This window comes from Papio anubis, chromosome 6 (genome assembly GCF_008728515.1).
Source record: "Papio anubis isolate 15944 chromosome 6, Panubis1.0, whole genome shotgun sequence".
Taxonomy (NCBI): Eukaryota; Metazoa; Chordata; class Mammalia; order Primates; family Cercopithecidae; genus Papio; species Papio anubis.
In genome coordinates, this window is record NC_044981.1 from 154,836,748 (window position 1) to 154,853,936 (window position 17,189).

The window sequence follows — 17,189 nt, forward strand, 5'->3', positions numbered from 1 at the left end:
AGTATATGGAAACTCACTGTACTAGAGTCTTGATTTTCTTTAAGCCCAAATCTGTTCTAAAAATAGAATCTATTAAAAAATTTTAACTTGAAAAGAGGTCATTTTTAAACTGTTAGTTGCAATGTAGAAACTGAAACAGTATCAGTATACTTTTTGAATTCTGTTATATTAAAATCCATTAGTCTTTCCTGCACTTTAAGTGGATCTTTTGTCATGTATTATTTTGTAAGAGCATGCATTGGTTATTGGAAAGTATTGGTTCATTGAGTTATGTAGATCTTCCAAATGTTGACACATTTAATTAAACAATTATCAAAACATTGCATGTGTTAATATCACCATCAATCTCATCTGAAAGACGTTTAAGAATTGGGAAGCTGTCAAGCGCATGATGGCAGAAACAAGTTTTCCAAAATTCTAATTTTCACTTGTTTGCTCAAATTTTATCACTGGCAACAAATATTGTCAGTTGTTTTCCTTGAAATGACAGTCTTATTTCATTCATTTTCAAGAAAATGTCTGTCAAACATTGTGAGAAAATGTCTGCCAAATCTGAATAACCATAGTTTGTCTGTCACTCAGTCTTCCAAGTAAAAATGGAATTCTGTGAAAACAGTGGCTAGTTCAGCTTGCAACTCAAACAACTGTACAAGTGCTTTTCCCCAGGACAGCCTTCATATTTTATATAGAGCAGAAGTGTTTTATTACATGTACTTTCACTTCATCACAAAGAATATTCAAAAGACATGTTCTCAAAGTTGAGATTTAACAAAATAATTGTTACTGCTTCTTTAAGGATATTTTCAAATGGAACTGGGTTATTTATTTATTTATTTATCTATTTTTACTGCGAGCATATGATCAGTGAAAAATACAGTATCTTTTGGTGCTACTGCCTTGATTCCTGCTAAGGTGCTAGCAGTTTCACCCATCAGTGCTTTTGGATCATTACTGTAAATACTACCAGAGTAAAAAAGGCAAGAAGTGTTACAGAGAGTTTAGATTCCCAGGACCCCTGAAAGGGTCTCAGGGACCCCTAGAGGTCTATAAACCACATTTTGAGAACCACTGCCTTCAATAACTGTATTTCTGACTCCTCCACTACCCTCGGATTAAACCAAGTAGCTGTATCAACGTAAGGAAAGGAAACCTGAAAGCTCATGTCATGTCCACAGAGATGGATCTGCTTCATGTTCATTTGCCACAGCTCTGATATGGAGGGAACGGCAGGGAACAAAGACCGCCCAAACATATTCTCCTCCACCCTCCCACGCTTCTCTTTTTTTTTTTTTTTTTAATTTATTTATTATTATTATACTTTAAGTTGTAGGGTACGTGTGCATAACGTGCAGGTTTGTTACATATGTATACTTGTGCCATGTTGGTCTGCTGCACCCATCAACTCGTCATTTACATCAGGTATAACTCCCAATGCAATCCCTCCCCCCTCCCCCCTCCCCATGATAGGCCCTGGTGTGTGATGTTCCCCTTCCTGAGTCCAAGTGATCTCATTGTTCAGTTCCCACCTATGAGTGAGAACATGCGGTGCTTGGTTTTCTGTTCTTGTGATAGTTTGCTAAGAATGATGGTTTCCAGCTGCATCCATGTCCCTACAAAGGACGCAAACTCATCCTTTTTTATGGCTGCATAGTATTCCATGGTGTATATGTGCCACATTTTCTTAATCCAGTCTGTCACTGATGGACATTTGGGTTGATTCCAAGTCTTTGCTATTGTGAATAGTGCTGCAATAAACATACGTGTGCATGTGTCTTTATAGCAGCATAATTTATAATCCTTTGGGTATATACCCAGTAATGGGATGGCTGGGTCATATGGTACATCTAGTTCTAGATCCTTGAGGAATCGCCACACTGTTTTCCATAATGGTTGAACTAGTTTACAATCCCACCAACAGTGTAAAAGTGTTCCTATTTCTCCACATCCTCTCCAGGACCTGTTGTTTCCTGACTTTTTAATGATCGCCATTCTAACTGGTGTAAGATGGTATCTCATTGTGGTTTTGATTTGCACCTACAAAGAACTCAAACAAATTTACAAGAAAAAAACAAACAACCCCATCAAAAAGTGGGCAAAGGATATGAACAGACATTTCTCAAAAGAAGACATTCATACAGCCAACAGACACATGAAAAAATGCTCATCATCACTGGCCATCAGAGAAATGCAAATCAAAACCTCCCATGCTTCTCTAAAGCAGCACTTCCCAACCTTTGTCATGGCAGGAAGAGAAAGTATTTTTATTAATGGGCAAAGGGATAAGGCTGCCTAAGGCTTGGGGACCCTTGCCTGGAGCCACAAACCCTGGAGGTACAGCCTTCAGAAGAGCAGAGGGGCTCGTAGCTGGACTTCCCAGTGGGTATGCCAACACACATGAGTTGGGCAGGTCTGTACTAAGGTTTTCAACACAGAGGGAGGCTCTCAGGACTGGGGGATGTCTGTTCCCCATTCAGCTTCATGCTCCATAAAATTCTTAAAGCTTAGCTCAGATGTGAAAATTCACAAATTATCTGATTACACTTTATTTTTGTTGTTGTTATTTATTTATTTATTGAGACAGAGTCTCTGTCACCCAGGCTGGAATGCAGTGGCATGATCTTGGCTCGCCACAACCTCCACCTCCTGTGTTCAAACGATTCTCATGTCTCAGCCTCCTGAGTAGCTGGGATTACAGATGCCCGCCACCATGCCCGGCTAATTTCTGTATTTTTAGTAGAGATGGGGTTTTGCCATATTGTCCAGGCTGGTCTTGAACTTCTGACCTCATGTGATCCACCTGCCTCAGCCTCCCAAATGATTACACTTTAAGGTAGAGTCCAGAGTATATTAAAGATTGAGGAAGAACTTGTCCAGAACATCTTCAGATACAATGTAGTGATTAAAAGCACAGAATCTGACTCCCAAACTACCAAGAAGTCAGAGCTCTGGCTACACCACTCATTAGCTGTATGACCTTGGGAAGGTAACTTAACATCTTGGTGTTTAAAATTCTCTACCTATAAAATGTGGACAATAATAGTGCTTACCTATTGTAAGTATCAAATGAATTTATATATAAAAGCGCTAAGGATGATACCTGATGGGTGGCTATATTCGTTATTACTATTATGTATGTGTTGCAGGTTCTCCTAACTCAGACTGCTGAACATGACAGTACTGAATTATAAATTTACAAAGAAAGAATCCAGGAGATACCAAGAGGCTAGATGTTAACCTGCAGGATTCCAAATCTGAGGAACTGTGCTTGGAACAGTGAGGCAAGAGGTGTGCAAACAGCAGAATGTGCCTGGCTTTTTCATTTTACTTATGGCATATGTCAAGGGCTTCCAATCTAAACCTTCTTTTACCTTATCAAGACACAGGTAAGTTTCTGTATTATTTTTTCCTTGGAAGGGGCCATGACTCAAAAATAATCATTATGGACTGTTAACCAATCTACTTCTTGCCAAAGACTTTTTCATGATGGTATCACGTGATTGGGCAGGTCTTAGCCTTCAAGAGCCTTCTAGAAAATTAGGACAGATGATCCAAAGCTGGGACTCTCCCAGACACACCAGATGCCTGCTTCTTTACCTTAGGTTGGATGTGTTGTTATCTTTACTTAATGGTTTTTGGCAATTATTTAGCCTGGCTCATAAGATCATTATAATTCATTAAGAGTTTTAGGTTACATCTGAAGTTGAGGGCTTTCAATTGTCCTCTTCATGCAAGAAATCAATATCTGAATTGCAGTTACAAGTTTGCAAAGCAATGCAAGATCATCATAACAAGAAAATAGTCACAACTATTTTATATATTTTATATAAATATATAACTATTTTATATATTTTATATAAATATATAACTATTTTATATATTTTATATAACTAGTTACTTAAAAACTTAGCCCTTACTCAAACATCCCTCATAGCTTAACACTAGGATCTAACCCCACTTACCACGTCAATGCCTTTTGCAGGTCATTCAGTGCTTGCGTAATGTAATAAACACCGCACAATTACAGTCTAGATAAAGGGCAAACCTGTCCATGCAAACTCACTGACAAAAGAAGATCTGGCCAACTTGGAGAAGAAAAAAAAAATCAGCAAATAATAACATCACAAAAACTTCAAAAGAAAATAATTAACAAGGCTGGTCATGGTAGCTCACATCTGTAATCCCAGCACTTTGGAAGGCTGAGGTGGGTGGATCTCTTGAGGTCAGGAATTTGAGAACAGCCTGGACAACATGGTAAGACCCCCACCTCTACAAAAACTTTTTTTAAAAACTAGCCAGGCATGGCGTTGTGTGCCTGTAGTCCCACCTACCAGGGAGACTGTGGTGGGAGGATTGCCTGAGCCCAGGAGGTCAAGGCTGTAGTGAGCCATGATCATGTCGCTGCACTTGTTCATTGTTTAATCTAAGAGTTTAGTTTGTAGTTGCTATTGTAATCCATATTTTTGTCAAATAAGACAAAACGATTTATTTTTATAAGCGCTATTTCATTTTTCAAGATAAAGTCTCAATCAGTCTTCTTACCCATCACCCCTGGATAGTAAATAAAATGGAGATTTTGGTCCCTGATAAGTGGCCTTTTCCTGTTACTAAGACTCCTAAAACAATGAGCATATTTTTAAAATGCAGATAAAACTCAGTGTCTGTTCCAAAAGAGACCATCTTTGCCTTCCTCCCCCAAGATTCAACAGGCCTGTCTTTTCCCGTTCCCCACTGGGTCCTCTTCTGCAGAGAGTGGAGGAGCTTCATCTTTTGGATATACAAGATTCTTCTCAAGTTGATTTTTTCTTGCAAAATAAGTCAAACCTAAGTGGGAGCCTTAATAGAATTTTGTCAGGAGATGTTAGGTTATCAGGACCTTAAAGATTGATCCAGGAGAGATCTGAAAGGTCCATATCACCCAGAATGACTTTCACTAACAGAAATCAACATTACCAACCTATCGGAGGATCCTCATTGATCCTAAACTTCACTGGTTCTGAAGTGCTAAATAATTGCTTTTTTGAGATGGACTCTCGCTCTATCGCCCAGGCTGCAGTGCAGTGGCGTGATCTCGGCTCACTGCAAGCTCCGCCGCCCGGGTTCACGCCATTCTCCTGCCTCAGCCTCCCCAGCAGCTGGGACTACAGGCGCCGCCACCACGCCCGGCTAATTTTTTGTATATTTTGTAGAGACGGGGTTTCACCGTGTTAGCCAGCATCGTCTCAATCTCCTGACCTCGTGATTACCGGCGGGAGCCACCGCGCCCGGCTGTCACTAGCTTTTAAGAAAAGCACTCATAAAATGGCCGCAGGTATATGTATTTTGTCTTTTCCCTTACTGAAAAGCAACTGTTCTTTAGTTACCTAAAAGTCAAGATAAATCAGAGACCAGCTAGAATGATAAATTAAGCATGTCCATCGAGAAATTAAGCTTAAAATTCTATCTAATTTGAATATGTTTTCCTCAAGATTTGCAATCAATACATTGAATATCCATTGAGTACTGAGAATTCCAGATTTTTTAAGGCAGAATTCATATCTATAATGAATCTGCAGTCAAGATCTTTCTCAGTTATATGAATGTATGCATATACTGGTAAACATTTTTTCTCTGTTGAACATATTATTTATTATATAATATAAATGTCACAGTTACAGAAATTCACCTTCTTTGACCCTGGCCCTGGTAGGTCCGATGTTATGGCAATAATAGATGGGCAATGAGTACAAGGGGTGGAAATTATTTTATGTGATGCTTCCTTGGATCATGCTAGCATTATTTCATCTTCCTTTTTCCCACACACTAACTCTCACCTCAAATATTTTTCCAAAATCTCTTATGTTTGACTTTTACAAAACAGCCCCAAAACGGATTTTATTTTTGCTTCTAGCAACAGTTGACAGTTCTCTCTGCATTTCTAATTTTGCATTAGAGCCCTTCTAAGTGCAAATTTTGTGCCAATATCTATAAAAAGCACATGGCAAATATAGATGAGTATTTCCCTTAATGAGACTTTTAAATCGGTTCTGACTCTGTGAATGGTATTTTAAAATCTGAAACGGGCAGAGAGGAAAACATGAAGTATTTTAACATGTGAAAAGGCCAGTGAGTCTGGACGTGCCTGGATACTTACTCTCTCACACAGCTCTTCAAATGTGCAGTCGGCAATGGTTCCACAGGCTTTATTCAGGCGCAGCTCTCTGCCTTGCACTTTTAGAATCCTTGGTCTAGTTACTATGGGAACATGAACAAAGACTCAATCTTGTCTGGATAATTACTATAAAATTCATCTCTTACAGATAGGAAATGCATAGCTTGATGAATAATAGCACATGATTCAACACATAAATTAGACAAAATGCTGATACAATGACTGCCACTTGAGCGTGGCATCAACCCATATACAGCAATGGAACTTATTAATTGGTCAGTGGAGATTGGGCATTGTGTTCTAAATGTATTCTCTTTCAAGAGAAATTAACTTACGTACAATCATTTTGTTTCTGAGCCAGCTCATCAAACAACTTATCCATGACAGCCTCCACATCAGCTTCACTTGTGCTACAGTGAAAAGAATAATAGAATATGAAATTAATAACACTTGAAGCCAACATCAAACAGCTGCCTGAGTCTGCTTAGCTTTTTGCCCATAAAAAAAAAAAAAGAACAGGATGTTATGCTCTAAATACAAACATTAGATTTAGAATACACTTAAAAGCAGAGAATATTAACTCTCAGGTAGATGATTCTGCCTTATTTGCATACACTGAAAGACTTCTGTGCTTCTAGCTGTTTCCAGTAATGAGACGATACAGGCAGAGTAAATCCATTAATACCATGTGTACACAATGAGAAGAAAGCTTCTGGCTCTCTCTTGCATGCAAAACAAGAGCAAATAGACAAGGCAGTCAAGCATCCAGCAAAGTATCCTTTGAAATCTCTACTGAGAGGGTACATGTGAAATTAAATATTGAAGCTGCATTTAAAAAAAATCAAGTCAAGCCACTGACTGAGAGGATCAAACCTCCAGAATTAAATTACTACCTTCGAAATACCAACTTGATCTGCACATCAATAACTTTGTCAGACTTCTAGTATAAGGACAATTATAGACCACACAGTTTCTCTCAAAAGTCTCCTTGTTGGAAACTGAAGAAAACTCTCTCCTTCTGTGATGCCCACTGTTACAGCTACTATGAAGTTAGTCTCATCACAGAATCTTTTGTATTCTAATTAGAAATCACCATATGGTTTAGGGAACTCATATATAAATGTGATGATGCTGTGGCCTTTTTCCTCTCACCTTTTTTTTTTTTAAGAGGGGTGGTAAGTTAACAGTCAATAAAATAACTGGCAGAAGAAATAAACTGTTAAAAAGAGCTTCAAGTAAAAATGTAAGTTTACTTCAACTCCACATACAAACTTTTACAGGATGACCTGCCAACATGCTTAATTTTGACACACAAATCACTCTTACGTTGTAGTGGAAGCAATTAAGCTAAATTCTGGACATCCATCTTACTAAAGCCTTATTAAAAATTAGTATGACAGGTTATCTTTTATTTAGATTAAGCTTAAACTAAACAACTTCTCCCTTGAGATAATTTTTAACACACAAGCACCTAATTCTTCAACTGTTCTAGAGCAAATGTCTTTAAAATGCAACAAAGCACATAGCTATTATGAAAGATTGAAATTGTCACATTCCAGGTAATAACCACTCTACCTCAAAGGACGTTAAAAACATCATTCGCAATAGCCAACTTTGCAGGAGAAATGCTATTTGACTTCCATGAGGTCTGGTATCATATTCAAATAGAGTGGTATTAAAATAATGAAATGACACTATAGAAAGTAATTTTAGAAACAGAAGCAATCTTAAAGGTAAAAGAAATCACACAAACCAATGTAAATGTCAATGCCCATGCCAAGCACATGTCTGTTTAGATATTATTCTTGAGAATTCATTTGGAACCAACACCACCTTTGGTGTATACAAGCAAAAAAAGAAAAAAAAAAAAAAAAAAGCTTAAAAGTGAGCTACTTTTTGAGCCCATATAGCCAAGACAATCTTAACAAAAAGAACAAAGCTGGAGGTATCATGCTAGTGAACTTCAAACTATACTACAAGGCTACAGTAACCAAAACAGCATGGTACTGGTACCAATACAGACACATAGAACAATGGAACAGAATAGAGACCTCACAAATAAGACCACACATCTACAACCATCTGATCTTTGACAAACCTGACAAAAACAAGCAATGGGAAAAGGATTTCCTGTTTAATAAATGTTGCTGGGAAAACTGGCTAGCCATGCGCAGAAAATCAAAACTGGTTTTACCCCTTCCCTACACCTTATATAAAAATTAACTCAAGATAGATTAAAGACTTAAATGTAAAACCCAAAACCATAAAAATCCTAGAAGAAAATCTAGGCAATATCATTCAGGACATAGGCATGGGCAAAGATTTTATGATGAAATCACCAAAAGCAATTGCAGTGAAAGCAAAAATTGACACATGGGATCTAATTAAACTAAAGAGCTTCTGCACAGGAAAAGAAACTATCATCAGAGTGAAAAAACAACCTACAGAACGGGAGAAAATTTTGTAATCTACCAATCTGACAAAGGGCTAATATCCAGAATCTACAAGGATCTTAAACAAATTTATAAGAAAAAAGAAAACAAACAATCCCATCAACAAGTGAGCAAAGGACATGAACAGACACTTCTCAAAAGAAGACATTCATGCGGCCAACGGACATATGAAAAAAAGCTCAGCACCACTGGTCATTAGAGAAATGCAAATCAAAACCACAATGAGATAACATCTCATGCCAGTTAGAATGGTGATTATTAAAAAGTCAAGAAACAACAGATGCTGGTGAGGCTGTGGAGAAATAAGAACGCTTTTACATTGTTGGTGGGAATGTAAATTAGCTCAACCATTGTGGAAGACAGTATGGTGATTCCTCAAGGATCTAGAACCAGAAATACCATTTGACCCAGCCATCCCATTACTGGATATATACCCAAAGGAATATAAATCATTCTATTATGGGATAAAGATAAATGCACACGTATATTTATTGCAGCACTATTCACAACAGCAAAGACAGGGAATCAACCCAAATGCCCATCAATGATGGACTGGATAAACAAAATGTGGTACATATACATATGCAGTACTATGCAGCCATGAAAGGAACAAGATCACATCCTTTGCAGGGACATGGATGGAGTTGGAAGCCATTATCCTCAGCAAACTAACACATGAACAGAAAACCAAACACCACATGTTCTCACTCATAAGTGGAAGCTGAACAATGAGAACACATGGACACATGGAGGGGAACAACACACACCAGGGCCTGTCAGGAGCAGGGGGGAGGAGGGAAGAGCATCAGGATAAATAGCTAATGCATGTGGGGCTTAATATCTAAGTGATGGGTTGATCGGTGCAGCAAACACCATGGCACACACTTACCTATGTAACAAATCTGCACATCCTACACATGCACCCCAGAACTTAAAATAAAATATATATTTTTAAAAAGTGAGCTGGTCGGGCATGATGGCTCACGCCTGTAATCGTGGCACTTTGGAAGGCTGAGGTTGGCGAATCACCTGAGGTCAGGGGTTTGAGACCAGCCTGGCTAACATGGTGAAACCCCGTCTCTACTAAAAATACAAAAAATTAGCCGGATGTGGTGGCATGCGCCTGCAATCCCAGCTACTCAGGAGGCTGAGGCAGGAGAATCGCTTGAACCCCTGAGGCGGAGGTTGCATGAGCCAAGATCATGCCATTGCACTCCAGCTTGGACAACAAGAGCAAAACTCCATCTCCAAAAAAAAAAAAGTGAGCTGCTTTTTAAGGAACATAGCGAAAACAGAGCAACACCACCCACTCGGTATGGTCTGCTGTCATTTAGAAAGTTAATCTTTCCTTAGCACAGGCACGTTACACAACATAGGGGGAAAACTGAATTCTGAAAAACAACCAAGAAAGAACACAGGCCTCCAAAAGCATATTTGGTGAATAAATAATTCCTTACAAACTCCCTCAGTGGTGATTTCTTTTTTACTCTGTGGTCTCGTATATACTATAATATCAAAATGTGACTCACTGAACTTCAGTCAGGTCACCTCTCCTAAGTCACCTGTAAAATTACAATACCTGATTTTCTATATAGTGAAATTACATGTGAAATATCACAAAATTATTTTTATTATAACAGTGTCTTATAAGAATTCTATTATAGTTACTCAGAAGTTACAAAATGCAAAATAAAAAATTTTATTGGTATAATCTAGGCATGGTGACTCATGCCTGTAATCCTGGCACTCTGGGAGGCGGAGGTGATCAGATTACTTGAGGCCAGGAGTTGGAGACCAGCCTGGCCGACATGGCAAAACTTTATCTCTACAAAAAATACAAAAATTAGCTGGCATGGCAGTGCATGCCTGTGATCCCAGCTACTCAGGAGGCTGAGGCACGAGAATCCTTGAACCTGGGAGGTGGAGGTTGCAGTGAGCCAAGGTCATGCCACTGCACTCTAGCCTGGGCTACAGAGGGAGACCGTGTCTCCAAAAAAAAAGAAAAGAAAAAGAAAAAGAAGAAGAAGGGAGGGAGGGAGGGAGGGAGATTGTGCCACTGCCCCCCAGCCTGGGCGAGAGAGCAAGATTCCATCTCAAAAAAAAAAAAAAAAAAAAAGATAGCTCAGTGGACAAGAAGCATATGTAAAATCATTCTTTTTTTTTTTTTTTTTACTAGTAATAACAACTGCGAAGTAAAATAATAAGATGCCATTCTTCTATCCAAATTGGCAGAGAGAAGGAAAAAGATAAACTATCCCAAGCAAGGAAAACGGATATTCGTTTAAAAAAATATTTTAAACGTTTTTGTTGTATATGTTAAGGTGTACTACATGATGTTTTGATACACACAGTGAAATTATCACTACAGTCAAACAAATGGACACATCCATCATCTCACAGTTACCTTTTGTGTGTGAGGGGTTGGGGGTGGTAAGAGCACCTAAAATCTTCTTTTAGCAAATTTCCAGCGTACAATACACTATTTTCAACTACAGTCCTCATGCTGTATATTTGATCTTTAGACTTAGTCATCCTTTGTAATTGCAACTTGCTACCAAAAGAGACCTGCCTCTCCTCATCTATTCCCCTTCTCCTCACTCAACCCCCCATCCCTGGTAATGACTACTCTATTCTATTTCTACATATTTGATTTCTCTGTTTCTAATTATTTGACTTTTTTTTAGAAGATTCCATTTATAAGTGAGATCTTGTAGTATCTGTCTGTATCTAGTTATTTTACTTAATATAATGTCCTCCAGTTTTATCCATGTTGTTGGAAATTGCAGGATCTCCTTTTTTAAGGTTGAATTATATTCCATTGATTTCATTGTGTATACAGACCACAATTTATCCATTCATCCATCAATGGACACTGCATCCTTAGAGACTTTTAAACATAATGCTTTCCCAGTATGCTCTGTTCTGTATAATGACTCCAGAGGAACTTGGGAATATGAAAAGAGAAGAGTAAGCAAGTTTTGGAATGAAGCAAGAAGGCAAGAAGAAAACATGGTACCATAATTATATTTCTTGTCCAAGTATCCTCTGGTGTAAATAGGAGGCAACATGTTTTCAAATTTTTAATAAGAACATGATGGATTTGGGAGGCCGAGGTGGGCAGATCACGAGGTCAGGAGTTCAAGACCAGCCTGGCCAACATAGTGAAACCCCATCTCTACTAAAAATACAAAAACTTAACCGGGCATGGTGGCAGGCACCTGTAATCCCAGCTACTCGGAAGGCTGAGGCAGGAGAATCACTTGAACCCGGGAGGGGGAGGTTGTAGTGAGCCAAGATCATGCCACTGCACTCCAGCCTGGGCAACAGTGTCCAAAAATAAAAAATAAAACTAAAAAAGAAGAACATGATGGAACATCAATTTAAATGAAACAGTCTGAATTTCATTTCTATGGCCCTATACTATCTCAGGGTGATGGGAGATCCAATAGTATTGATCAAAACAGATTTGCATCAGAGGTTTAGTCCAAGAAATATGATCAGGTCCAGTCCTGGGGCCAGCGGTATTTAATTCAGTCTTTTACAGTGTCTCTGCCTTCATTATAGTTCTGAAAGTTGAGAATTTGGTGTTCTCATTAATTATTTCCAGAGGTTTCAAATCTCACCCTCAAGAAAGATTCACTCACATTCACCACATTACACTTAGTCACCTTTTAGGAAGATGATCAATTGAGAAGAGTTGAAATGATTCTGTCAGCATGTCCTCATCATTTCTCCCTCGTTGTGGTTGACCAAGATTCTGGTTGACCAAGATTCCTGTTTAATAGTTTATTACAAAGGATATCTTAAAAGAAATAAATACGCTGGTCATGGTGGCTCACGCCTGTAATCCCAGCACTTTGGGAGGCCGAGGTGGGCGGATCACGAGGTCAGGAGATCGAGACCATCCTGGCTAACACAGTGAAACCCCGTCTCTACTAAAAACACAGAAAAATTAGCCGGGCATGGTGGCGGGCACCTGTAGTCCCAGCTGCTGGGGAGGTTGAGGCAGGAGAACGGCATGAACCCGGGAGGCGGAGCTTGCAGTGAGCAGACATCGCGCCACTGCACTCCAGCCTGGGTGACAGAGCGAGACTCCGTCTCAAAAAAAAAAAAGAAAAAGAAAGAAATACACAGCCAGGTGAAGAGATACATACAATGAGCTCTGCAAGGGTCCTTAGCACAGGAGTATCTGTCCCCTTGGAGTTGGGCTGTGTCACCCTCCTAACATGTGAATCAGTTCTTGTTCATGTTCCTGTCAATCTCCTCCTGTTAGGTTACCTCAAACAACACTCTCATGTACAGCTGGGAGGAGTATAAAAATAGTACCAGATTTCAGGCAAACAGAAAATATTTAATGAAAGTACTAAAAATGCATATGTTTTTATGAAATATGAAACTCATAGAAATTTTACTTATGGACATAATAATGGTTAACTACTACAAGGATGATCACTGTAATACTGTTCCTAGCATCACAAAAGTGAAAAAGAAATGCCCCACAATGGGGAATTTGGTTAAGTACATTTGGATACACTTATGCAATGGAACAGTAAGCAGTTCTGTAAGTGCAATATTTCCCTCTTGTCCTAGAATTACAATTAAGCCACAAAGTTGATGGTTAGAGTGCTAAGTATCCCCCAACTTTCTAAAGAGAGCTGCCAGTGAGCCTAGTGCCAACAGCCACTAGGTCTAGACTTCTGCCCTCATGGTTATATAAGCAGTGCCACTTCTATTGCCACCCCCCTCCACCATCTCCTGTTATACCCCACAACACAGTGTCTTTACAAGGAGGGGGAAATGGAACAACAGTCACTAGCCTTTGGGTATAGTATGTGTGATAAGAGCCTTTCCCTTCCTTCCCCTTGGGAAAGAAGAGGATGACTTATCCTCCCAAAAGGCAAGTGATGGGGGAAGTGTTCTCTAAGAGAATGACTTGGAAAGATTAGGGAGCCTAGAAGAAGGAACGACTGGCATTGCTTTCCTTACTTGGATGAGCAGAACCTTAATTGATGGGAAACCAGAAGGTGAGAGGCGGAGTACAGAGCCAAAATGAAGCAGACCAGTTCTCACCAAAGAACTCTCCAAAGGCTTGGCACTAGCAGATACATTTGAATATATAGGTAAGGAGTTAATTAGGCTGCAAACAGGGTATCTGTTTGAAAATAAGATAAAGACAGTTCCTTAGATGCCCTCCTTCTACTTGGATAGCCAGATTCCTGCCCCCCTCCACTCCAGCAGAAACTGGCAAGTCTCGAATTATAATTAGAGGAAACAAGTCAGACTGACAGGACCAGGGGAAAGCCAAAAGAGAAAGCAGTTAAGTCTGCCTTTCATGATAGTCCAGGACACATACTCCTCCTGTGCAAATAACTCACAATCTTCCTGTGCCCAGCTATGACCAGACACTCAGTAGATAGAAAAATGCAAGTTAGTTCACTGCAACCTTGGCATTATCACTGCACAAAACCCTCTTCAGCACACAGTACAAGTACCATCTTATAAAATCCCCAGCAAGCCTCTGTCTCCTTGCAGCCACCTCCTTTCTTGCTGACCTGCCTGTTGCACCCTTACAACGTATTTTCATACTTTCACTAATACATTTGCCTTTCTTTACCCACAACTGTCTTCTTACCACTCACACCACCAGCCAGACAGTCATTACCTATAACAGTAAGTAGCAGCTGGGGTAGATTTAACAACGAAGAAAAAGGGAGAGATAGCATACTGAAAGCCTACATTAAAATTTTCTTTTCTTTTTTTTTTTTTTTTAAATGTCCCTTGAGTTGTATAAAATTCCACATATTAAATAGTGTAACTAACAACCTGTACCTTTTCAGCATCCAGAATCCTACCAGCAAAACTTCTATCCCAGGAATTAGAAAGATTCACCTTTGGAGGAAACTGAACTGCCAAAAGAAAGACTTACAGATATTCACATTTGGAGTTCTCCAATGAAAAACATGACCAGCCACCTTATCACCCTCCAGTGAAGCCCACCAATCAATAAAACTCTGCTTATGCACTCAGAACTTCTGATCAGCTTTTTAATGCCTCATTCTTACATGTGAATGGACAACCAAGTATTTCCATAGCTAAAAGACAAAGACCAAAATAAAGACATTTTTAAAAGGACCTTGGAGGAAGCAAAGAAAAAACCAAGAGAGCAGAAAGGGAAGAACACACTATAATATGCTTGGAGAGAATAAGTAAGATATTGCACCCATAAGACAAAGAACGCTGTAAACCAAAAGAACAACAAAGGCATAAGGAAGAGCTCTAAATAGGACTGCTAGATCCAAAATGCAGGAAAAGGATTGAAAAAAAAAGTTGAGGTCATATCAGAAAATAGAACAAAAAGACCAAAATAAATAAATAAATAAATAAGGAAAATAGAAGAGAAAACAAAAGAACGTTAGAAGATCAATTCACAAGGTTCAGTTCAATTCACAAAGTTCAGGAGGAGTTCCGGAGAATATGAGGTGGGGTGGAGGGGTGGGGAGAAGAAAAGAATCAGAATAAAATTGACTTTCCTAGAACTGCAGGACATGACTTTCTAAAGTTGACAGGGTTCAATGAATACCCAGCACAAAGAATGGAAAAAAGCTCCATTCCAAGGCATATCCTTATGCAATTTCAGGAAACCAGGAACAAAGAGACTATTCTAAAAACTTCAAGAGGAAAAAACAAGTCAAATATAAAAGGTCAAGAAACAGATTCACATCCAACTTTGTAACAGCAATATGGAAGCTCAAAGATAATGGTATAGTGTCTAAAATATTCTAAGAATATTATTGTGTGTGACAACCATGATCAGTCAAACTATTAATCAAGTAAAATAAATACATTTTTTGGACATGTGAGTTTTCAAAATATGTATTTCCCATGTACCCTTCTCAGGATGATACTCAAGGGTGTGTTCTATTTAGAACAAGGGAGAAGAGTTCTGTTTCTAATAGGACCAAGTTGGCTCTGCTTCAACCAACCCTCTCTGTTGATAACAACTATATGTAAACTCTGGAAAAATATAAAAACAGGCATCTGAAGGCATGGGACAGTGGACAGAAGTGAACAGATTCTGGTGGGGTGCTGACACTTGGGAGAAGGGACAAATATGGGGTTAGGTACCCAGTTTTACAGTTTTCAGACTGAAGACAGTGCAGTCAGTACTGCTCAGGTCAACTAAAACTCCAATAGAAAACCTGCAGCCCTTCTGGTATGAACAACCAGAGGAAAGTTCAAAGTTGGGGAATCCCAGAAAACATATTCCCAAATTCCCAATAGATACTAACTTTAAAAAAGTCCTGAAACCATAAGTTATTTGTATTTATTACATTTTATGTGTTTTTAAACAATAATGCATGCCCATAATAATAGTGAATCATTTCTCTACCATAGGGTACTAAAAGGTTCAGTAGTTTTCTGTAAAATAACAGTATAATAATAAATGCATGGCTTATCACTATTATAAATCAATGTACTGTAACAAGATTATATATTACAATAACATGTAAAAGTGATCTCTACCTGATACAGACATGCAAAGTGGAAAACATAAGGCCATTAACACAAAATAAATGCTAAGTAAAATTTACTTTAAAATGTAAGTACCCCGTGGCTCACACCCGTAATCCCAGCACTGTGGGAGGCTGAGGTGGGCAGATCACCTAAGGTCAGGAGTTTGAGACCAGCCTGGCCAATATGGTGAAACTCCATCTCTACTAAAAATACAAAAAACTAGCCGGGGGTGGTAGTGGGCACCTGTAATCCCAACTACTCGGGAGGCTGAGGCAGGAGAATCATTTGAACCTGGAAAGCAGGAAGTTGCAGTGAGCCAAGATCATGCCATTGCACTCCAGCTTGGGCAACAAGAGCGAAACTTCGCCTCAAAAAAAAAAAAAAAAGTAAGTAACTCAAATATTTAATATGTAAAAGTTATTTTTTTTTTAATTAAAGACTTCTGAAACATAATGCATGAATTACCCTATCTGACAGTCCTGATCTTTGCTGGTGGACGAATATTCTAGACATAGGAAAATTATTTCATTTTGCACTGACATTGGTCAAATCTCTGCGACTGCATCTTAAATCAATTTCAAGTTGGGTATAAGTACATATTGCTTCATACAAGCTCATTTCCCTTATTCACATGTATCTGACTTCTCTCACTCAACATTATGTTTGTGAGATTCATCTATATTGATGTGTGTAGAAGCAGTTTGTTTATTTTTGTCACTGTATTGTATTGCATAAAAATATCACAATTTATTATCATTTTACCGGTGATGGGTGCATTTGTCTGCTAGGGCTGCCATAACAAAATACCACAGACTGAGTGGCTTAAGCAACATATGTATACATATATATATATATATATTTTTTTTTTTTTCTTCTCACAGTTCTGGAGGCTAGATAGAGGCCAAGATCAAGGTGCTGCCAGGATCGATTTCTGGTGAGGGCTCTCTTTCTGGCTTGCAGATGGCCACCTTCACTATGTCCTCACATGGCCTTTCTTTCCTCAGTGTGCACATACTCCTGGGGTCTCTGCCTTTTCTTATGAGAACACCAGTCCTATTGGATTAAGGCCCTAT

At 38.9% G+C, this 17,189-nt stretch overlaps 1 protein-coding gene across 13 annotated transcripts in view; it reads right to left on the reverse strand.

Moving 5' to 3' along the window:
* AFG1L (AFG1 like ATPase) overlaps nucleotides 1–17,189 on the reverse strand; it is a 250,446-nt gene that overhangs the window by 66,005 nt on the left and 167,252 nt on the right. For 12 of the 13 annotated variants that reach the window (XM_017958426.3, XM_017958427.3, XM_021938035.2 and 9 more), the window contains 2 exons: nucleotides 6,488–6,558; nucleotides 6,131–6,231 (listed from right to left, as the gene is read on the reverse strand). In XM_017958426.3, coding sequence (XP_017813915.2) covers nucleotides 6,131–6,231; nucleotides 6,488–6,558 — 172 coding nt within the window. Of the gene's footprint in view, nucleotides 1–3,872; nucleotides 4,083–6,130; nucleotides 6,232–6,487; nucleotides 6,559–17,189 lie in introns of those variants that run through there. The other variant, XM_021938040.2, reaches the window with a different exon arrangement.